Source organism: Lytechinus pictus, chromosome 3 (genome assembly GCF_037042905.1).
Source record: "Lytechinus pictus isolate F3 Inbred chromosome 3, Lp3.0, whole genome shotgun sequence".
In the NCBI taxonomy this organism is placed as follows: Eukaryota; Metazoa; Echinodermata; class Echinoidea; order Temnopleuroida; family Toxopneustidae; genus Lytechinus; species Lytechinus pictus.
This window is the reverse complement of record NC_087247.1, coordinates 76,824,258-76,849,584: the sequence shown is the minus strand read 5'-3', so window position 1 is coordinate 76,849,584 and position 25,327 is coordinate 76,824,258. Positions and strand designations below refer to the sequence as shown.

Here is a 25,327-nt window from a genome sequence, read left to right as displayed (position 1 = left end):
AACCACTTCAGTGTTTTATTTGTGAATGAGGAATATGAGCCAAATAATTATGGAAAAAGTTCTAGTAGTTGAGAAATATGAGAAAAATGAGCATGACAATTTCCCATATGTGATTATCTGTGTTGGCCAGTTAAGATGTCATGATTTCACAAAGTTGAGTTGATGTAAATGTACCTGATCTACAATTGTATACTGACAATTAACTTGATATTAAAGAATTTCCCATGAAACCATTGTTTGCTGAGTGCTACATTTAGCTTTGATAACAGGAATAACAGAATACATAAATAGTATTAATATCAGTTACATGGTACAAATATTATATACTTATATTGACATTTATTTCTTGACAGATGATATCCATGATTACTTTGTTTTTGACAGGAATGCCAAAACTTGAGCGAGAGATTGGGCGTGGTCAATATGGGGTGGTATACTCATGTCGTTCTTGGGGTGGTGTGACCCACTGTGCTGTCAAATCTGTTGTACCTCCAGATGATAAACATTGGAATGACTTGGCCATGGAGTTCCACTACACAAGGTAAATCTTTGTTCAGGTCTTTTGCTTTTATAATAGTTTTATGCTAGATGTTCAATAATTTCATCCACTGATTCATATAATTGTCAGTATTATTTGTTGTAATACATTGTTTTCTTTCTAATATGACCATTAAGTTCATCTGCCATTTGAATCAACATGTCACATATTATTTTATTCTTTATACCCAAAGTGGAGACATTTAAAATGCTCAATATTCCTATCTTGAGAGGGAGAAGGGTGTTTTCGTTAAATGTTATGATTATCTGTATTTAGGATTCATTTCCTGTGAGCAATGTTTTTGCCATTTCAGTCAGGAAAGGGTGAATATGACACCATTCTCATTACGTTTTCTAAAACTAGTTTAGTGGAAACCGGTTCAGGAAACCAGTTTAGAAGATCGCTTTGCTAGGGACAGTGATTTTCCGTTTTAAAAAATTGCCTTTTCCGTTTCAGAAAATTGTAAATTCCATTTCAGCTTGTCAGAAAACGGAAATTCCGTTTCCCCATAGACTTTGTGTACACGGAAAATTGACAATTCCGTCTACCCATACAGTAGCAATATCACATCACTCGCGCTGGTCAAAATTTGTATCTGCCACTGTACCAACAACGCAGTAGAATCTGCTCTAATCGGATCTATGCAGGTACACAAAATATTTTGACAAACCATTTAACATGAATACATCCTCACCTTTCACATTATTAGCATTATTATACGGTTGAATGAAATGTTATCGTTAATTTTGGGGGGTTTTGGACATCGTTTTGAGCATTCAACGACTTCAGCCTATCCGCCATTTTGGATTTCAAGACCGGAAGATCGTGCTGTCACATCTTCAAACGTAGAGGGCAGCAACACACGGCCGTGTTGTTAAATCAAACGATGTGTGCATGTGAATGTTTTCGATACAGCCGACCCCGCCGCTGGCCACAGGCCGGGGCGCGGCGCGGGGTACGATCGAGAGTGATGGAGTCAAGAGCAGTCACGATGTGTGGATTGTCATACTTTGTAGTGAAGTGAGATCGTGTTTTGTGGCCATTTAATATTCATATTTGTTGAGATTTTAGAGTAATTTATGTTGCTGTTCTGTGTATTTTGAGGAAAAATATGTTTTCCGTGATTTTCCATTTGAAATGCCACTTTCCGTTTCAAAAGGCCATTTCCGTGAATTCCGTCCGTTTTCCACGATCGCGGAAAATCACTGTCCCTACTTTGCTAGCGTTCCCATTTGATCACACGAGAGTGGTTTTCAAAATCACTTCACGTAAAGCGATCTTGTTGCTATGAAAACGCTTTTAGTGGGGTGCCACGTTTTTGGCGATAATCGACACCACACCATAGGCATTCTACACCTGTCGTGTGAAGTGCGCTCAAAATGTGCGAAGATCACTTCCTAAAGAATAGTTGTGTCCTCACTTTCGCTAAAACCAGTTAAACGAGGCAAAGCTATCTTGAAAACTACATCGCGAGGTGATTTTATGAACCGGTTTGGAAGATCGCTTCCAAGATCGCTTCGACCGTTCTCATTACACGTTAAACTAAACTAGTTTCCAGTATTAGTTTTAGGAAGGTAGTGAGAACGATGTCTATATCTCTAGAATATCAGGTGGCATAAACTATTTTGTCTCTTTCTATTTTTGGAACTGACTACTGATGAGTAATCTGTCCAGTGAAGTAGTCTACCATGAGATATATAGGAAATGATATCTGGTTTACAATGTGGTTCAATAAATTATGAAGGGTTACTCAATTTATAGCTATCCTGTGGTTGCACCATTGCTATGTCATATTGATATCATTCAATGTTTGCTTTTTATAGGTTCAGTATATGTACATTTTGCTAAAAAAAATTATTCTGATTAATGTGAAATTACCCTGGTACCTGCATGCTCTTACTCTAGTTCTTTTGCCTTTGAGGAAACAAATAGAAGGGAATTCATGTAAAAACCCAAAAAATCAAAAAGAGAATGACGAAGAGATGACAATATTAATAATGATAATATAAGACAGTTATGTTTATTTTTAGTGAAAGAAGTGATGAAAGTGAAATTTGTATAAAAATGTAGGTTTTTTTTTTGTCTCGCCTTAAAATCGAAAAAAAGTCAAATAACATACTTAAGAAATTAAAAAAACCAAAAGACATGAGGAAAAAATTGCAATACCAATTTTTGTCTCGCCTGCATAGCAGAGTGTGGCGTCCTTCATCCGTCCACAATTTCAAAATGCTTCTTCTTCGTCATTTCAGTTCTGTTTCCTTTATATGATAGCACTAGGTAGGGGATTCAAAACATCTACACAGAATTTGAGTAGAAATATTGTTATGCTAATTTATGCAAATTAATTTATGCTTATTTTTCAAAATTTTCAAAATGATTCTTCTTTATTTGTTGACCGATTTTGATTTTTATGCCCCCTTGCAGACGAAGTCCGGAGGGGGCATTAAGCGTTGCCCCTGTTCGTCCGTCCCCCCACTTGGTTTCCGCGCAATAACTCGAAAAAATATTTAAAAGATTTTAAAAATTTTGGTGTGTAGGTAGATGACACCAAAATACAGGCTAATTTCGAATTTGGAGTCCGCAGGTCAAAGGTCACAGCACATTGAATATGCGAGTTGGTTTCCGCACAATAACTCAAAAAATATTTAATGGATTTTAAAACTTTTTGGTGTGTAGGTAGATGACACCAAAATACAGGCTGAGTTTGAATTTGGAGTCCGCATGTCAAAGGTCACAGCACATTGAATATGCGAGTTGGTTTCCGCACAATAACTCAAAAAATATTTAATGGATTTTAAAACTTTTTGGTGTGTAGGTAGATGACACAAAAATACAGGCTGAGTTTGAATTTGGAGTCCGCATGTCAAAGGTCACAGCACATTGAATATGCGAGTTGGTTTCCGCACAATAACTCAAAAAATACTTAATGGATTTTAAAACTTTTTGGTGTGTAGGTAGATGACACAAAAATACAGGCTGAGTTTGAATTCGGAGTCCAAAAGTCAAAGGTCACAGCTCATTAAATATGCGAGTTGGTTTCCACATTATAACTTATAAAATGTTCAACAGATTTACAAAAATGTGGGTGTGTAGGTAGATGGCACCAAAATACAGGCTATGTTCGAATTCGTAGTCCGCTGGTCAAAGGTCACAGCTCATTGAATATGCGAGTTGGTTTCTGCATGATAACTTATGAAATATTCAACAGATTAAAAAAATTGGGGTGTTTAGGTAGATGACACCAAAATACAGACTAAGTTTGAATTTGGAGTCCGCAGGTCAAAGGTCTAAGATCACAGCTCATTATATATGCGAGTTGGTTCAAAGGTCTAAATTTGTTCATTATTGGTTTCTGCACAATATTAAGTTTAATCATATTGAATGAATTTCTGATCGTGTTAAGCGGGGGCATCTGTGTCCTTTGGACACGTCAAATTTCTAGTTTATTTCTACCATCTGGTAGAGCTGCATGAGGTTCACCAAACACTAACACAGAATTTTGACACATTGACTAGAAAATTATAAATGCTAATTTATGCAATATTTGTCCATAATCACACAAAAAAAATGCTTCTTCTTTATTTGTTGACCAATTTTAATTTTGTTTGCTATATATGATAGATCTAGGTGGGGATACAAAATTTCAACACAGAATTTTGAAACTCATTAACTATGCTAATTTATGCATATTTTTCAAAACTCACAAAAAATATTTATTTGTTGACTGATTTAGATTTTTTTTTCTTCTTCTGAGAGCTACATGAGGTTCACCAAGGTTCTACACAGAATTTAATTATTATAGAAAATTAATTATTCTAATTTATACAAAATTTATTTTAAAAATTACAAAAATGCTTTCTACGCTTAGATATGACTAGCATACATTAATTCATTAAAAAAAATCCTATCAATTTTATCATTAAGGACAAATTAACCATACAGCCCTGTAGATTTCATCGCACACTACCCCTGTGCAAATTTTTGTGGCGCTCGCATGGTCGGCGGCCGAGATCTTTGGGATGGAACCATTCAACCCCCCCCCCCCCCCTCCAAATAACTTGGCTTTATTGGGGTTAACGGCAGCGGCATCATCAACATTGAAATCTTAACCAAGGTTAAGTTTTTGAAATGTCGTCATAACTTTGAGAGTATATGGACCGAGTTCATGACACTTGGACATATTAGAGTAATCAATATTACTGAACAGTCTGCCTGAGTTTCGGGTCACGTGATTAATGTGAGAGGTCACTCAGGGTTAACGAACTTTGTCCATGTTGGGGTTATTTGAAGAATCGTCATAACTTTAAAAGTTTATTGATCTAGTTTATGAAACATGGACATAAGAGCAACCATGCATCAGTGAATATCATGTGCGAGTTTCAGGTCACGTGACCAAGGTCAAAGGTCACTTATGCCTATGGTCAGCAAACTTTGACCATGTTGGGGGTAGTTGAGGAATTGTCATAACTTAAAAATTTTATGGATCTACATGTAGTTCATGAAACTTGGACATATGACCAATCAAGTATCCTTGAACATCCTGTGGGAGTGTCAGGTCACATGACCAAGGTCAAATGTCATTTAGGGTCAACAAACTTTTGTAATGTTGTGGATACATGTATTCGTGGAACTGTCATCATAACTTTAAAAGTTTATGGATCTACATGTAGTTCATGAAACTTGGACACAAGAGCAGCAATGTATCCCTGAATACCCTGTGCGTGTTTCAGGAACATGACCAAGATCAAAAGTCATTTAAATGTCAATGAACTCTGGCCGTGTTGGGAGCATGTGTTGAATTGGCATCATATCTTAGAAAGTTTATGCATCTAGCTCATGAAACATCGACATAAAACAAGTATGAATGATTGTTTTGCACATGTCTTAGGTCACATGATCATGGTCACAGGCCATTTTGGGTCAATGGACATAATATTGTATCATCATATCAGTGTTTTCTTGTGTGAATAATTATTCATTAGCTGTTTTCAAAGGCCGCACTGCTGCTATATTGAATTGCGTAATGCAGGCGAGACTGCCAGAGGCGTTCCACTTGTTATGTTGATATAAATTTTTCTTTTGTTCAAAATTTTCATTAAAAAGTCAGTTAACTATACTTTGAGAAATACTTAAAAAATTATTTTGACATGAGCTTTGATAAAGTAATATTTCTTCATATTGATGTTATTATTAAAATTACATTAGTCAGTCAGTACTGTAAATTCTTCTGACAATGACAACAAGCAACACATATATGCTCAGAAAGAACAGAGGACAATATGATTGTTGGTTTAAAGTCCATGTGTTTGGCATTGAGCCTATTCTATGAAAGGCAACAAAATTATATGCCCTTCGCTTAATATAAACACTGCTGTCATCTCCATTACAGACATTTCATGTACAGAAACATATCCTGATTAATATGTAATTTATGACTGTATCTGAACCTAAACAAGAAGTTGTAAAAAAAACTAGAGGTATATCAATAGACATAAAATTATTTGAGGGTATCAAGATAAATTAATGCAGGTTTCTTTTAACTATGTTTAACATATTACTTTTATTTTTTAGCCTCGCAAGGAGACTGGAAAAACAAATAATTGCTGTTAATACCTGAGATAATCCCTTTTTAATATTTGAGTTTTTTAAAGCTTTTTAAGTGTGCTTTATTTTGTACCTTTTTATGTACAACTTACATGTAGGTTTATACAAATAATTGAATTATTTTTTGTACAAGTGAAAGTGAAATTAAATCATAAATGTGTATTTGGAGGTTAGTTTTTTGTCTTTATATACATGCATAGCAGAGCGAGACTATAGGCGCCGCTTTTCCGACGGCAGCGGCGGCGGCGTCGTCAAAACCAAATCTTAATCGAAGGTTAAGTTTTTGAAATGTCATAACTTGGAAAGTGTGTGGGCATAGTTCATGAAACTTGGACCTAATGGTTATCAAGTATTACTGAACACCCTGCCTGAGTTTTAAGTCACATGACCAAAGTCAAAGGTCATTTAGGGTCAACATACATGTACTTTGGCCATGTTGGGGGTATTTGTTGATTTCCATCATAACTTTGAAAGTTTATGGATCTGGTTCATGAAACTTGGACATAAGAGTAATCAAGTATCACTGAATATCCTTTGTGAGTTTCAGGTCACATAACCAAGGTCAAAGGTCATTTTAGGGTCAATGAATTTAGATTATATATTGGGGGTATTTGTTGAATTGCCATCATAACTTTGAAAGTTTATAGATCGAGTTATTGAAACTTGGATATAAGAGCAATCAAGTATCAGCAAACATCCTGTGCAAGTTTCAGGTCACATGACTAAGGTCAAAGGTCATTAAGGGTCAACAAACTTTGGCCAGGCATGTTGGAGGTATTTGCTGAATTGCCATCATACGTGTAAATTTGAAAGTTTATAGATCTACATGTAGTTCATGAAACTTAGACATTAGAGTAATCTAGTATCATTGAACATCGATCCTGCTTGAGATCAGGTCGCATGACCAATGTCAAAGGTCATCTAGGGTCAATGTACCTAGTATTTTATTATCATATAAATTGTGTTTTTTAAATAACTATATTAATAGTTTTTTCAAAGTCAGCACTGCTGCTCTATTGAATGGTGTACGGCAGGCAAGACTGCCAGAGGCTCTCCACTTGTTTGTCACTACAGTAAAAGAAGTATGTTGGCCAATGTACATGTAGAATTCATTTGAAATATGGAAATCAGGTATTTAGAATACAGTAATTTGCACAAAATCATATTCACTCTTTACACGCATCTTTCATATAACGTGCAATAATCCTTTGTTCAAGTTCAAAATTTATAAGATGAAAAACATTGCAAAATGAGCTCAGCATATACATGTATATGTTATAGCAGGGGCGGATCAAGGATTTTCCAAAAGGGGGGGGGGCACATTTTCCCAAGGAAAAATGTTATTTCGTCCATGTAAAATTTGAAAAGCAAAAAAAAGTCCTCATTAGGGTACAGGTACCCTAATCTCCTCATTCAGGATTTTTTCATGATTGCTTTCATTGTAGAATTCTACACTTTATTAAGAATTATATACAATAATATATGTCATCTGTTCTAAGGAACTATAAGATCAATGTGAATAACATGAATTGTATTAATTAGCACTCCTTACTAATAAAGTGTACTTGTTTCTAACTAGATCCATTGCTGAACATGATCGTATCGTGGCATTGATTGGTTCTGTGATTGATCATGGATACGGTGGAATGGGCTGTTCTCCAGCAGTATTACTTCTGATGGAGCGAATGCAGCGAGATCTTCATACTGCTATCAAGGCAAATATGGAACTACCTGAGAGATTACAAGTAGCTTTAGATGTAGCTGAGGGTGTACGGTATCTTCATAGTCTTGGTCTGGTTCATAGGGATATCAAGCTCAAGAATGTATTGGTAAGGAATATCCTTTATGTTAGCCATGTTCTTATGAGCCTTTTGCTACTGAACTCTGTCTTTACCAAGGGTATTTGGTCGCATTTCATAAGTTGGGTATGCAAAAAGGGTGGCGTATGAACAAATTTCCACACAGTGCTGTGGATAAATTGTAGCTACATCACAGCCCCATGGCCAAATTTGTTGTATAAGGTCTCATTTTGAAGCTAGAACTATAGGCTATATATATTACTATAAATTAGATAAATACAATATCAGCAACAAAAACTACAGCACATTCAGTTTGAAGCAGAAAATGAAAAAATGTTGAAATGTGATGCTTAACTCATGATTTTTGTTCATTTAAAGCATTTGTTGAGTTAAATTTCACTACTTAAACAAAATGAAGTTCATTTGTTGTCAAAAACAAACTTTTGAAACTATTGCAATGTCCCTATACAGTTAAATTATTAATTATCTACCTAATTGATATACTCGATTAAGTAGGAAAAGGTTAGCCAATACACACATTCAACAACTTTTTTTTCAAAATTCTTTAAATTTCAATATAGATTGGGTCTAATTTCACTTTAATAGAATTATTTAAAGACTCTACAATGTAGGCATCACTTTTTGTCTCACCCACCAGAGGTGAAGGCGAGACTTAGGGATCCAAATGTCGTCCGGCGTCCGTCCGTCACAAACCTAATGACACATACATGTAACTCCACAACCGTAAGTCGCTTTTCAACTAAACTTGGATGGTAGATGGACTTGGGGGACCTGCATGTTATGCTGCAGTCAGAGGTCACATGATAAGGTCAAAGGACATTTTCAGGTCAACGTTAAAGTTTACATGCAAGAATCTCTTATGACACCTAACTCCGCAACCGTAAGTTGCTTTTCAACCAAACTTGGATGGTAGATGGACTTGGGGGACCTGCATATTATGCTACAGTCAGAGGTCACATGGTAAGGTCAAAGGTCATTTTCAGGTCAACGTTAAAGTTTACATGCAAGACTCTCTTATGACACCTAACTCCGCAACCGTAAGTCGCTTTTCAACCAAACTTGGATGGTAGATGGACTTGGGGATCTGCATGTTATGCTGCACTCGGAGGTCACATGGTAAGGTCAAAGGTCATTTTCAGGTCAATGTTATAATTTACATGCAAGACTCTCTTATGACACCTAACTCCGCAACCGTAAGTCACTTTTCAACAAAACTTGGATGGTAGATGTACTTACGTGACATGCATGTTATGCTGCAGTCGGAGGTCACACGGTAAGGTCAAAGGTTATTGTTAGGTCAACATTAAAGTTTACGTGCAAGGCTCTTATGACAAGTGTTTATTCCATCCCAGTCATTTCACAATGAAGTTTTTATACAATTCTGTTGCATGCCCTCGCAAATCATGATATTTCTGGTTATATTCATAAGTGGGCGAGACACAAAATCGCTTGTGCCTTGTTTAAGTTGATGTACATTCATAAAAAAGATATAGGCATGCAGGTAAATTATGTAAAGTTAATTAACTTAAATAACAATTAAAACATGTATTATTATGTCATAATATGTACATGTACATGTATACTGACTGTCAGTCTCATATTTCTAGTCAGCTTAAATGCAAAGAACAACTAAGTAAATAGTTTTATTCAAATTTGACAACCTCGAAAATATTCAAGAATTAGCTACATGTGCATGTTAGCTCTATTCTGCAACCTATCTAAGTAGTAAATTTTAGGAAAATAATTGTTAATTATTTAATTTGTAAACTTCATTTATACTATGTCTTGTATCATTGCAAAAAAAAACCTTTTTTATATTCATGGTGTAGTGAATTTGCAAGGCATTTAAAGCTGAGAGTCACTTTTTTGGAAAAAATTGCGATATTAAACATCATTAAAATTAGATGTAATTAATATGCATGCAATAACAGATTACCATTTTTTTTTTATGGATGTGCATTGATGTTCAAATAATACAAATGCAAAATACAAGGGTGATTCAATGTAGCATTAATTTTTTACACCATTTTATGTGCAAAAGGTCCAATTTGAGAAAAACGCATTTGAAAATCAAAATCTACATTGACATCAATGTATTAATTAGATATGAATTAGTAATCTTAAGAAAAAATAAAGGTATTTTAGGATAAAATCCTCCTCCATTATTTGAAGAATGGTAATACCTATAACATGGAAAAAAAAAAAATTTGACCATTTTTATCCTGTTCGCGATATTGGACCACCTTATGACATGAGACCATTTGGATGATCTATTTTTCTTTAGCTTAGGAGGACTTTTGATTCCTTGCAACCAAGATTAATGGTGTGCTTGTCAGAACATTTTGATATATGTTGTATTTTTAATCAAAGATATGTGAAGTACCGTCAGTTTATGCTGTTGGTTTGCATTAATGACCTCTGATACGCCATGCTACTGTATTATTCCATTATAATGAGAGATGAATATTTCTACTTGTATTTCTATTCCATCCCTTTCAGTTGGACAAGCATGATAGAGGAAAGATCACAGATCTTGGATTCTGCAAGCCTGAAGCAATGATGAGCGGTAGTATCGTTGGAACACCCATTCACATGGCTCCAGAACTCTTTTCTGGCAAATATGACAACAGTGTAGATACATATGCATTTGGTATCTTACTGTGGTATGTGTGTGCAGGTCATGTCAAGCTTCCTCAGGCCTTTGAACAGTGTGCCAATAAAGATCATCTATGGACATCTGTCAAGAAAGGTAAAGTGATCATGATAGCCATTTAATCTTTAGGGATGCTTTCTTTTTTATGCATTTTTGTCTCACCTGCATAGCAGAGCGAGGCTAGAGGCGCCACTTTTCTGACAGCGGCAGCGTCAAAATTAAAATCTGAACCAAGGTTAAGTTTTGAAATGTCATAACTTAGTAAGTATGCAGCCCTAGTTCATGAAACTTGGACATACATGTAAGGGTAATCAAGTATCACTAAATATATCTTGCCTGAGTTTGAGGTCATATGATCAAGGTCAAAGGTCATTTAGGGTCAATGAACTTAGAACATGCTGGGGTAATCGACATCCAAATCTTAACCAAGGTTCAATTTTTTGAAATATCGTCATAACCTTCATTGTTTATGGATCTAGCTCATTAATCTTTGACATAAAGGTATTGATGTATCACTTAAGATCCCGCCTGAGTTTCAGGTCACATTACCAAGGTCAAAGTCATCTAGGGTAAACGAACTTATGCCATGTTTGTTGAATTGCCCTGATAAGTTTGAAATGTTTTCAATCTAGTTCATGAAACTTAGACTTAAGAGCAATCAAGTATCACTGCACACCCTGTGAAAGATTAAGGTCACATGACCAGGGTCAAAGGTCATTTAGTGTCATCAAACTAAGGCCATGTTGGGGGAATTCGTTGAATTGCCATCATAACTTTGAAAGTTTATGGATCTAGTGTATGAAAATTAGACATAAGAGTAATTAAGTGTCACGTATCACTAAACATCCCATGCAAAATTCAGGTCAACCACCAAGGTCAAAGGTCCTTTATGGTCAACAAACATTTGCCATGTTGGGGGTATATTTGTTGAATTGTCATCATAGATTTGATAGTTCATAGATCTTGCTCATGAAACTTAAGACATAAGAGTAATCAAGCATCATTGAACATCTTGCATGAGTTTCAGGTTGCATGATCAAGGTCATTACAAGTCAGTGAACATATTTTATTATCATATGAATGGTGTTTTTGTGAATAATTAATCAATACTGGTAGTTTTTGTCTCACCTGCATAGCAGAGTGAGACTATAGGCGCCGCTTTTCCGACGGCGGCGGCGGCGTCAACACCAAATCTTAACCGAAGGTTAAGTTTTTAAAATGACAGCATAACTTAGAAAGTATATGGACCTAGTTCATGAAACTTGGCCATAAGGTTAGTCAAGTATTACTGAACATCCTGCCTGAGTTTCATGTCACATGACCAAGGTCAAAGGTCATTTAGGGTCAATGAACTTAGACCATATTGGGGGAATCAACATCAAAATCTTAACCTAAGGTTAAGTTTTTATAATGTCATCATAACTTAGAAAATATATGGACCTAGTTCATGAAACTTGGACATAAGGTTAATCAAGTATCACTGAACATCCTGCATGAGTTTCACGTCACATGACCAAGGTAAAAGGTCATTTAGGGTCAATGAACTTTGGTCGAATGGGGGTATCTGTTGAATTACCATCATAACTTTGATAGTTTATGGATCTGATTCATGAAACCTGGACATAATAGTAATCAAATATCACTGAACATCCTGTGCAAGTTTCAGGTCACATGATTAAGGTCAAAGGTCATTTAGGGTCAATGAACTTTGGCCAAATTGGGGGTATTTGTTGAATTACCATCATAACTTTGAAAGTGTATTAGTCTAGTTCATAAAACTTGGAGAAAAGAGTAATCAAGTATCACTGAACATCCTATGCACATTTCAGGTCACATGACCAAGGTCAAAGGTCAATGAACTTTGGCCATAATGGGGGTATCTGTTGAATTACCATCATAACTTTGAAAGTTTATGGATCTGACTCATGAAACTTGGACATAAGAGTAATTAAGTATCACTGAAAATCCTGTGCGAGTTTTAGGTCACATGCTCAAGGTCAAAGGTCATGTAAGGTCAATGAACTTTGGCCATGTTGGGGGTATTTGTTGAATTACCATCATATCTCTGTAAGTGTATTGGTCTAGTTCATAAAAGTAGACATAAGAGTACCATTGAACATCTTGTGCGAGTTATAGTAGTTTTCAAAGTCAGCACTGCTACTATATTGAATCGTGTGATGCAGGTGAGACCGCCAGAGGTATTCCACTTGTTTTTAAAGTCAGCCCTGTTATATTGAATCGCATAATGCAGGTGAGACTGCCAAAGGCATTCCACTTGTTATAGAAAATTAAGAAAGATAATGATTATAGAGTAGTTTATCCGTATTCTTTTAGATACTATCTTAACCCTTAGGGGATGGGGTAGGTAGTTGGAGGGTCATATCGACATTGTTCATTATGTAATCAAATTGCCTGCCTGTTCATTTGCATGCTAAGTTATGTGAATGATACTTTCCATGTAAAGTTAATAAAAAAATAAATTCTGGAACACTTCCTGTCATAAAAAACAAATTATATAGGACTTTACATAAAAAGTGCAAAATATGTCATAAATTGATTTAAAAAACAGTAAAATATGTTATAGATTAATAAAAGCATAAACAGTAAAATACATTATAAATTGACCCCCAAAAAACAAAATAAATAGTAACCCATTTGACATTTTTTTTCATAAACGGTAATTCTTGAAATGCTTTCCACCAATTTTTGGCAAAAGATTTGGCATCAAAACACCTAATGTGATGGAAATAAGTAAATGGAAATACATGTATCTCATTGGCATAATGTAATGAAATACAAAATGACAGAGCAACAATCTTTTCAGCTGCTTTAATGTCATTCCAAAATTTTCCAGCAATCAGACATTTTATGATTGAGAGGAACTCTGATTCCCAGCATTTTTAATTAGATCAATCAATAGAATTCAAGCTTTGTTCATGGGAGTGACAACCTGGGACCTATTGTGTAAAACTATTGCCATAAAAAAAACTCTGGCAAACAAAATTATGCCAATGACACATAACACATTAAAAAAAAACTATTGCAAAAAAAAATAGTTTTTCTTTTATGGGGGGGGTCCAAATATCTACAAATCTGAGAAGTTTATTGTGTAATATATAGCAGATCTGACATAGGCAAAAAAATTGAATTGGTGCATGTTGGTATCTATAATCTATTACATGGGATTCGTAGTGCTGTGCAATAACATAGCTTTAGAATGAAATGGTAAAAATGGGCAAAAGTGCCATTTAAAAATGTTTTTACTTTATTATTTGTCAGGTGTGAGACCAGAGAGGCTGCGCCCTCAGTTTGATGATGCTAGCTGGAATCTAATGAAATCATGTTGGGCAGGAGAACCATGTGAGAGACCTCTACTAGGAGAGGTGCAATCTAAACTACAAGATATTTATACCAAAGCAAAGGTTAAGAGAGACGCTGAGGGAGGAGGACCAACACAGCAGAATCATACATGTAGGTCTGATACACTCTAGAAAGAAAGGCTAAGAAGAGACGCTGAGGGGGGGGGGGGGGCCAACACAGCAGAATCATAGGTCTGATACACTCTAGAAAGAAAGGCTAAAAGAGACGCTGAGGGGGGAATGTCTCATTCACTCTAGAAAGAAAGGATATGGGCAGACACTGAGGGAGGAAGACCAACACAGCAGAGTCATAGGTCTGATAAACTCTTGAAAGAAAGGCTATGGAGAGACATCGTGTTTGACTGTAAACCTATTGCATTGAACAGAAGATTGTAACCGGGATGATCCTTGCTATTGCCTAGTCTCAAAGCTTAGACCATGATTGAAAGTCTAATCAACAAGTGGTTCTTGAGACAAGACTATAAACAGAAGTAGAACTTGTTTCAATTTCAAACACAAGTTCCAGTTAAGGCCTTTAGGTTGCAAATTCAGACCACTTTCATCTAGCAAAAGGGTTTGCTTATCAAACCAGCTATGTTACTTTAGTGTGAAGTGTATGAAGTAAGAATCGTTCAAAAATCCAATTCAGTGTGTTTGATGAGGGCTAGTCTTCAGATAGAAGCCAAAAAGTTACATCCTCTAATAAGAACTATAAGCTAGACAACTCTTCAAACACCAAGTTGAAGCTCAAGACATGAAAGAAAGTCAATATTTCTTCTTCTTTTTTCTTGTAAAAGAGCACCACTCAAAGCTTTTCATTGTCACTATATGGTTATCATGACAAGTTTGATGGAGTTGATACATGTAGGTAGTGGTTTCACTTAGTCACTATGAAGGGAGATCTATTACCAAGGTTAAGTGTTATTACCAAGGTTAAGTGTTACTATTACAAGGTTGATAGAGCTAATAGGTATTGATTTCACTTAGTCACTCTGAAGGAGATCTATTACCAAGGTTAAGTGTTACCATTACAATGTTGATGGAGCTAATAGGTGGTGGTTTCATTTGTTCACTATGAAGAGAGATCTCTTACTAGGCTAAGTGTTAAGTTCATTTTACCAATCAATGTGCTATAAATGTATGTGAGCGTGATCGGTTCATCACGGACGGACATTTGATAGATTTTGAAAACTTTGAAGGCTTGTAACAAATTAGGAATAAGATGAACATGGTTCCTTTGTGTTTTATACATGTAGTGAAGGGTAGGGCAAAGTATGTTGAATGATGAAAAAAATTTGTTGCCATGGTTACCTACAAACATAGGTAGCCACTAAATGTGCCATATCACGGACGGACATGATAGAAATGTGGTTTTCAGAATTTTTGAACATTTTTATTGTTTCTATCTAAATAGCTTAACTTTGACCAATAATTGTTAATGCAACTTACACTCGGGTATGTTAGCTTCTATGTTTAGCATATTGAATTCTTAACCAATATCAAACTTCCGAGAGAATTGCAAATATTTTCCATCACGGACGGACATCTCGGACGGACACAATTAAAATACATTGGAAGTACCTTGTAAGAAGTTCTTATTACTTGTTTGGGGGAACAAATGCTATTGTATTGATGATTTGTACATTCTTTATATGATTAAACAATATTAGTTGCACAATCAAGTTTCTACAACTTCAATCAAGTTGCTACAACTTGATTTAAGTTGTAGCAACATGATTTCTATGCTAGACACACAAAATAATCTAGCCATATGATTGCTTTTAAACACAGTTCTTTTCAAAATCAAATATCCTAATGCACATTGTCTTCTTTTCAATTTAGAGAATACTGTAGTTGGTACCAAATCAGCATCCAGTGGATCAATGATCATGTTGATACTTTTCATGATATATCATGATGATACATGTTCATACATTTTTAGGCATTAATTTTTGAAGAGCACAGATTTTTTTATGTCCAGTAACTAAATCCAGAAGATTCACAGGTTGCTTATCATTATGCTTGTTTGGTGGATCAAGTATGACCACGACACTTGTCTAGGCTCTCTTCAAATTCATCTTTTGTCCATATTAAAGTGGAGGGTTACACTTCGTAATTCCGAAGGTTCTTGATTCCGAAGGTTCGTAATTTCAAAACACGCAAATTGCCTATACCTCGATGTTTGTTAATCCGAAAACGTAAAAGGGTTCGTTAGTCCGAACATTTGTGGCGTTATTCCGAAGGTTCGATAATCCGAAAACGAAATAAGGTTCGATGTTCTGAAGGTTCCTTAATCCGAAAACGAAATAAGGTTCGTTGTTCTGAAGGTTCGTCATTCCGAAAACGAAATAAGGTTAGTTAATCATTTAGTTTTCGGACTAACGAACCTCATTTCTTTTTCGGATTAACGAACCTTCGGAATTACGAACCTCACTTCGTTTTCAGACTAACGAACCTTCGGAATTACGTACTTCATTTCTTTTTCGGACTAACGAACTTTCGGAATTACGAACCTTCGGAAATACGAACCTTCGGAATAACGAACCTTCGGAATAACTGAACCTTTGGAATAACGAAGCTTCGGAATTACGAATGTATGCGAAAGTGGAGACACCCCTTCACATCAACAGCCCTCATGTATTTAGGCCCTGACTGAATCCAAAATTGAAATCAGATACCAATTAAACTTCTAAACACTGCAGTGCAAGCTTTATATGAATTGTATGCATTTTCACAGATTTCTAGATCAGCAATTTGCTCAAAATTAGCTCCAAAATGGACTTTAAAAAAAAGGAATTCTTGTACTTTTCACAAGCCTCTGCTTATCAGAATATGCATTCTCCTTTCTTCTTTTCCATCACTTTCTGCAAGCTTCAATTGATGAAATATACAGCTTTTGACTTATTCTTGCTATATTTCATTTCCTGCTTTTTGGCATACATGTAGCTTCCAACTCTATCTGCATTCCAATTATGATTTTAAAAAATTCCTGACAACAATTAAACCCCAATAACAGCCAAAGAAAGATTTCACAAAAAATTGTGAAGAGTTGTAGGTTTCCATCCATTTGAGTTCTGAATAATTCTCAGTGCCATTTTCACTGCAAATTGGAACTAAAATTAAATTCATAATCTGCTCAGTATTTGCTCATTGTCTGTCCGTGATGAAATTAATGTCCGTCTGCGATTATTTTGATTGATTTATGATATGGATAAAATGTATGGATTTTAGCTATTTTCAAATGAAATGATGTACAGAGTCTAGTGAGATGCTTCTACACACTTTTATTTTTGTTTCTATTCTGATAAAGAATAAAAAGCTGAATCCATACATATTATCCATATCATAAACTCAATAAAAATAATTACGGACGGACATTAATTTCATCACGGACGGAAATTTCAAAATGGAATGTTAACATCTAGCAGAAAAATTTACTTCCCATATTTTTTCTACTAATTTATGTTTGATGATAGATTAATGTTCAGAGTGCAAGAAAATCCAAACCAAATTGGAGTAACTTTGAAAACAATAAAACTAGAGTGAATTGAATTTGAGTGAATTTACATTGTCCGTCCGTGATGAAATTAATGTCCGTCCGTGATCATTTTTGATCGAGTTTATGATATGAATAAAATGTATGGATTTCAGCTATGTTCAAATAAAATGATGTACAGTGTTTAGTGAGATACCTCTACACCTTTTTATTTTTTATTTCTATTCTGATAAAAAGTAAAAAAACTTTTTATATTTTTTTTCATCACGGACGGAAATTTCAAAATGGAAATGTTCACACCTACCAAAAAGAATTAGTTCCCAATATTTTTTTTCTACTAATTTATGTTTGATAATAGATTAATGTTCAGAGTGCAAGAACATCCAAACCAAATTAGAATAACTTGAAAAACAATAAAACTAGAGAGAAATTAATTTGAGTAAAAATGTCCGTCCGTGATGAGAGGTAATAGCACCCCCACAAATAAAATGGACTATTCCAGTACTTTCGGATTTATCAATCTTCATGAAACTGAGTTCTTTGAAACCTGAGATATCAAAGATTGTCTTAAAAGCAATTTTGATAGAAATATTTATAAAAAAAAATTTCACCTCAATGCTAACCCTTAACCGATCATGCTCATATGTTATTTCATGCATACTGCTAGTATGTGCCTTTTATTGAAATGCAGAATGAAATAAATAAAATCCCTTGAAAAAGATGCAATGTTAATCAAGGACGAAATTATGATTGCAGGTTTCTTTTTCAAATATTTGATATCTAGTAAAAGCAAATTATTATTAACTTTTCATTTTCGGAGTAATGAAGAAGTGATTTCTACATTTCTTTTATTTTTATGGTGAATTTGAGTAAAGGTTGTTATTTTTGTTTCATTGCCTCATTGCCTCATTGCCAAGAATTAAAGAATGGCATGTGAGAAAACGTGAAGTGGCAATAAGTGAAATAATAATGTACATGAATTTTGAGACACACAGTGTACTTACAACAATGACATATTTTATCATAGCATAATGAAACAATTTATATGATTTTATTACATGATGCAAAGGTGTGTATGGATCAAGGCTGCCATTGAAGTTCATATGTGTGATAATGTTTAATTTTCCAACCTTATTTGTGTAACTTCTTTTCATAGATTTTTCATCTGTCTTGCGCTTCCGATAATATTAAATCCCTGAACCCTTTTTGTCTCACCTGCATAGCAGAGTGAGACTATAGGCGCCGCTTTTCCGACGGCAACGGCAGCGTCAACACCAAATCTTAAAGGTCAAGTCCACCCCAAGATAATGTTTATTTTAATAAATAGAGAAAAATCAAACTAGCATAACACTGAAAATTTCATCAAAATTGGATGTAAAATAAGAAAGTTGTGACATTTTAAAGTTTCGCTTATTTTTTCAAAAAAGAGTGATATGCACAACTCAGTGACATGCAAATGAGACAGTCGATGATGTCTATCACTCACTATTTCTTTCGTTTTTAGTTGTTTGAATTATACAATATTCAAATTTTTACAGATTTGACAATAAGGACCAACTTGACTGAACAATATTGTATTAAACAATGCTAATTCCACATGTTCAGGGAGAAATCAATCGTTGTTTCACTTGACAATAAGGAGAAAATTATAATATTTCATATAATAAAATAAAAAAGAAATAGTGAGTGAATGACGTCATCAGTCTCCTCATTTGCATACCGACCAGGATGTGCATATAACTGTTTTGTGAAATTAAGCAAAACTTTAAAATGTCATAACTTTCTTATTTTACAACCGATTTTGATGAAATTTTTAGTGTCATGCTTGTTGGATTTTTCTCTTTTTATTCAAATCAACTTTTTGTTAACGAAGGTTAAGTTTTTGAAATGACAGCATAACTTACAGAGTATGTGGACCTAGTTCATGAAACTTGGAAAATAACTTTAATCAAGTATTACTGAACATCTTGCCTGAGTTTCAAGTCACATGACCAAGGTCAAAGGTCATTTAGGGTCAATGAACTTAGACCATGTTGGGAATCAACATCAAAATCTTAACCTAAGGTTAAGTTTGAAATGTCATCATAACTTAGAAATATATATGGACATGCTTCATAAAACTTGGACATAAGGTTAATCAAATATTACTGAACATCCTGCCTGAGTTTCAAGTCATATGACCAAGGTCAAAGGCCATTTAGGGTCAATGAACTTTGGCCAAGATGGGGGTATCTGTTGAATTACCATCATATCTATGAAAGTTTATTGGTCTAGTTCATAAAACTTGGACATACAATGTAAGAGTAATCAAGTATCACTGAACATCCTGTGCAAGTGTCAGGTCACATGACAAAGGTCAATGGACTTTGGCCATGTTGGGGGTATTTGTTGAATAACCATCATAACTCTGAAAATGTATGGATCTAGTTCATAAAATTTGGACATAAGAGTAATCAAGTATCACTGAACATCTCATGCAAGTTTCAGGTCACATGACCAAAGTCAAAGGTCATTTAAGGTCATTGAACTTTGGCCAATTTAGAGGTAATTATTAGATTGCTGTCATAACTTTCAAAGTTTATAGATATAGTTTATAAAATGTGGATATAGGGGTAATTAAGTATCACTGACAAGTCTTAGGTCGCATGATCAAGGTCAAATGTCATTTATTGTCAATGAACGTAGTATTGTATCATATGAATGGTGTTTTTTGTGAATAATTATTTATAGAGTTTTCATAGTCAGCACTGCTGCTATATTGAACCGCGTGATGCAGGTGAGAGTCCCAGAGGCGCTCCACTTGTTGTCATGACTGAGAAAGGTTGTACCCTATTATGAATTTCATTTTTGCATGAATTCTACAATTGTTGAGTTTTAATAGATTTTCAATCAAAACTTTTCAGATATTTGAGTAAACATATATATACATAAATTTTCTCAAACATAAAATAATTAAGATTATTGGAATCGCCCATATAAATATTTTGAAATACATGCATAGCTGAATCAGATCATGAGATTCCTGACATTTTATCCAGATTTTAATAGTTTTTCATGTTTGTGGATCTATACACAACAAAAAAAGTAAGTCCCCCCTTAAACAAACATCAATAATTTCCGAACCAATGCAAGTTTTTAATATATTTTTACATGAGCCTGTAGGTAATTTTATAAGCTACCCTCTGAGTAAACGTTATGGACGTATTTCACTTCATGCTTCAGTGAGCACCGTCAGAAGGCAAAAATGTCACTTTTCAAAAGTCACAAGCCAAATATCATGACTTTGATTCCATTTTATTGGAACTAATTCCACATTCTCATCATAAAAAATAGTCAGAAGGCTTGTAAAAGGTACTCTCTAAAAGACGATACAACTTTTTTGGCTAAATTTCACGGTTGAATAAACACAAGTTCAAATTTGCTATAATTGGATTTTTTACACATTTATTTCAATAAAAATGATAGAATATGATGACAGTTATTTTTGGAAGAGTTTTTTCAACAATATTCATCGTTTCACGGTTCAATGAACATTTATTGAAAACAAAAATACGATTTTCAAATATAATAGGCAAGTATTGGTTCATATTGGGAACTGAAAATGATCTTTTCTCAACTTTTTCGCTATGTTCATGACCAATTAACATGCTTCAATGATTCAAAGGCGTTTAATTAAATATCCACGCTTGAATGAACATGTGGAATGCGATTAGCTCTTTTTTACGTTATTGGAAAAAATGCAATTTGTTACTATGGATATCTGTCACAAACCTCCTTGCATAGTTCATTTGATTTGATTTTTATGAAAATCCCAATGTTTAATGCATCATTGAGCACACAATATTCGAAAATTATGCAAATGAGAAGAAAGTTCAAGGCCTTGGCCCCACTCTGTGTAGTATCGAATGGTTATTTTGGTGTGCGCGCCTTTTGGATAGTGTTACTCTGAAGCCATGTACGAAGTTTCATGAAATAACTATTGGCAGAAGTAGCAAAAACCGTCCATGAAACAAACCCTCATTTCATATTTGTTAAAATTTTGACTTCGTCTCTCATAGACTTGTGTACATTATGGGTGCACATGTTTAAGAATAAGTAACCCCTTATTCAATATGGTGGAACTTTTTTTCACGGCTGTCTTTAGCAATGTCATTTGGCAGTAATGTTTATCAACCTATGGGCAGAATTCTGTGCAAAAATGAAATCGATTTGTTTATTTATGGATGAGTGAGCACACATCAAAGTGGGAAAATTTGTATTTTCAATGTCACAGACTCAATTTAAAGGGTAATAAAGTGAATATTGGGGGCAAATTCGGTTTCAAATAAGACTTTAATTGCTATTGTTTTTATCATCCATCATTTCTATCAACACACACTTTCCGAACTTTAAACATTTTCATGGTTGAGCGAGCACATTCGAAAACTTAGGAATGAATACTCTTTATACTGCATAAATGTATTCTTTTCCTAACAATTTCTCATGATCAGTTTAATTTATGGACAAATCAGTGGTGGGTCCAGAATTTTAAAATGGGGGAGGGGCCTATAATCGGGGGAGCCACCAACATTTTCAAATTCTAACATGATCTAACAAGTTGCAGAGGATACTACCATAAACCCCTATGATGATACGTCACAATACAAGCGCCGGGGAAGGGTTTTCAAAGTGGGGGGGGGGGGGCTGACCATGCAAAAAATCACAATCGTATGGTTATTTTTACATTTTTTACATGCTTTTGAAAAAAAGTGGGGGGGACTGAAGCTCCCAGCCCCCACCCCCCGCCCCCCCCCCCCCCCCCCCCGCTTCCGCGGCCCCTGCAATACATTGTGCTCACTCAACCATGAACATTGATATCAAAATTGTGTGTGGAGTGGCTAAATGATGGATAGTAAAACAGCATAATACCATAAAATTCACCTAAAGACAACATTTGCCCAACTTTGTATTTGCACAATCTGAAAAACGACTCATGTTACTTTAAAAAATTGTCATTTTTAATTCAATCTTTAATTACTCATGCATGACTCAGCCGATCAATCTTATTTTTCCCCAGGAGTTGCTTAATGAGTGTAGAAAACCACCTACGGAATATCATATCTCAAAATAATTCTGTTCAAAAGTTACAGCAATTTGATTTAGGGGGGACTTACTTTTTTTGTTGTGTATACAATAGATATTGTAGATATAAACTTGAGCTTGAAATTCATTTGGCTGTGGCTGTGTATGCCCAATCTTCATATGGCAATATATATTGAAATAAATGATGTATTGTAGAATATACAGTATCTTCCATTCTCTTTTGGCCTATTTATATGTATATATTTTTTTTTCTACTAATATCCCATTTCTAACTTATTGATTGTTTCATTATCTTATATTTATCTCACTCTCCTTTGCACTGGCAATGTAAATTAGTAACTCAAAAAACATTGTTTCAATTTTGAAATGGTAACATATGTTGTTTTCACTGTAGATGCAATATTTTTCTCTTGTTAGATATAAATTTAGTTGTACTCTTTATGCCACTATAACTGCCACAGCTCCACTTTTTTTTCAATACACTCTCTTTTTTGTTATACATGTTTCAGTAATAAAACTTTTATTGTTTATCTCTATATTTGACTCTATATATATGACAATATGGCTATTTAAAAACTCATAGCGGGGGGGGGGGGGGCTTTTTGAACCCCCTCCGAGATATTGGTTGTTGATCGTGAAAAAAATTGGCATGCACATCACTTAGGACATAATCTCCAAATTGAATAGTTGATTTTACCAAAATGATTTAAATTATTTTTAATTTATCAATTATGCTAATTAATGCATGAAATCTTAATTTGGCTCTATATTTTTAAATATAGCTCCAATACTGGTAAATTGTGGTCTGGATACTCTTTGTATGATTATTATCAAATGTATAATTGAAAGATGGTGATATCAACATTTCTTTATCTAAAGAATTGTTGAAAAATTGATCAGTAAAAGTAAAAATAACAATACACATCTATAAATTTTGGCTAAATAGAGAATTTGTACACGAAATCACTCTTCTGAGCAATTTTGGGTCTGAGATGCATTTACGAAATGTTGCGTACGGTAACTTTGTAACCATGTACCCAGGCTAGATAGGGTTACATTATTTTTCCATCTTTCTCTTTCTCTCGCTCTTGCTCTAGCACTCTCGAATTTTTGTCCAAAATGTTTGCCTTATAAATTTAAAGCAATGTGCATGAGACTCTATCTTGTTGTAAAATGGTGTTAAATAATGTATGTATGTATATATATATTGCAAAATACCAAATGCATTAAGGTGCTAGTCCAAGCACATATTTCTACTTTTGATGTGGACTTTTGAATATTTATTAGAATCTCTACATGAGATGGTGTATACAGAAAATTACTATTTTTTTTTTATTTCTAAAATCATGTTAAGAAATCATCTATATACCATTGTAATTCATATGTGAATAGTATTGTTTTATTTTCTTTTGGTTTGTCATTTGTGTTTGTTGAATAGCTTGGCATTGACTAAATGAATTTGTTTTAATACCCATGGGGCATTTAACACTTCCCTTTTGAAGAATTTGATTTTTTTTCTAAAATTTCCTTGCATAGATAAAAGCATTTAATTGTTTCAATCTGTACTAATCTCAATTGACCACTCTTCACCCAGGTGTAAATTGGATACCAGCATGATTGAATTCCTTTATGGCTGTTGGGTGCAGTATTAGGAGATTAATGTGTATCTTTGTTGTTTTATTTTTTACTTGTATCTCCTTTCTATGTGTGATCAATTGTCATCCAGTTATGATGCGTAGGCTATGGTGAGCAATAAACAGTTGATTTCATGGTATCCCTTTCAATTTGGCATTAATCCTCATTCAATACTAACTCTAATAATTGTTTTCATGCTTGACCCCATTGATATTGGATTCATAACTGTATCTCTGTATAACTGTATAACTGAGGACTTTGAAACGGAGGGTCGTGGTTTCAAATCCCAGCCATGGGTAATTTCCTTCAGCAAGGAATTCATCCACAGTGCTGCACTCGACCCAGGTGAGGTAAATGGCTACCGGCAGGAAGTAATTCCTCAAAAAAGCTGTGTACACCGAATAGGTAGCCTAGCTTAGCCGGGTAATAATAGCAGGGCCCGCTGGGAGAACAGTTTTCGGAACTGAAGTGGCTACCCTGGGTAAATATACCTTTATTATTATTATTATCTCTTCACTTAAATGCAACTAGTAAATAGTTATGTTAAGTAGGGTAACATGATTACTAATTACAAAATGTTCATCTTGTATTGTTGATGGAACCCAAACTTATTTTTTGTTTCAGTTTTTAAATTTGTTGACATCAGTATCATAATAATCATTATCATTATTAGTATCATTATTATATTAATTATTATTATTATTACCTTTATTATTTTTATTATTGATTTTGTCTTTTTTTATTCATTTTTTCATTTATTTTACCTATCAAGTGGAATATGATATTTCCATCAATTTCCTAATATATAAATTTCAAGATGTTATGTTATATTCAAATGTCAATGATTCATCTGGAAATGCAAGACTGTATAGCCATCTCTAATTGTCAATGGTCAAGCCAGCAATCTTTGTCAGTAATAAAATATTATGCAATATTTCTTGTGTGTTATAAAGTGGTGAATGTGTTGTTATAAATTGATGTTATTTGGATTCTTGATTATTTTATTTGAAGGGTTATCTTTTCGTAATAATGTGAGATCCTATAGTAGTCAATGGATGCATAGAAATTCTACAGAGAAAACATCCATAGTGTGTACTGAGAAAGAGCTAATTTGATTATTAATCAAATTGCATCAAATAA

At 34.4% G+C, this 25,327-nt stretch overlaps 1 protein-coding gene across 1 annotated transcript in view; it reads left to right on the top strand.

The window, feature by feature from the left end:
- LOC129256675 (dual serine/threonine and tyrosine protein kinase) overlaps positions 1–25,121 on the top strand; it is a 35,728-nt gene extending 10,607 nt beyond the window's left edge. Inside the window, exons 4-7 of the mRNA XM_054894839.2 lie at positions 385–541; positions 7,722–7,971; positions 10,462–10,711; positions 13,895–25,121. Coding sequence (XP_054750814.2) covers positions 385–541; positions 7,722–7,971; positions 10,462–10,711; positions 13,895–14,106 — 869 coding nt within the window. The 3' untranslated portion in view covers positions 14,107–25,121. The remainder of the gene's footprint in view (positions 1–384; positions 542–7,721; positions 7,972–10,461; positions 10,712–13,894) is intronic.
- Positions 25,122–25,327: the final 206 nt, after the last annotated feature.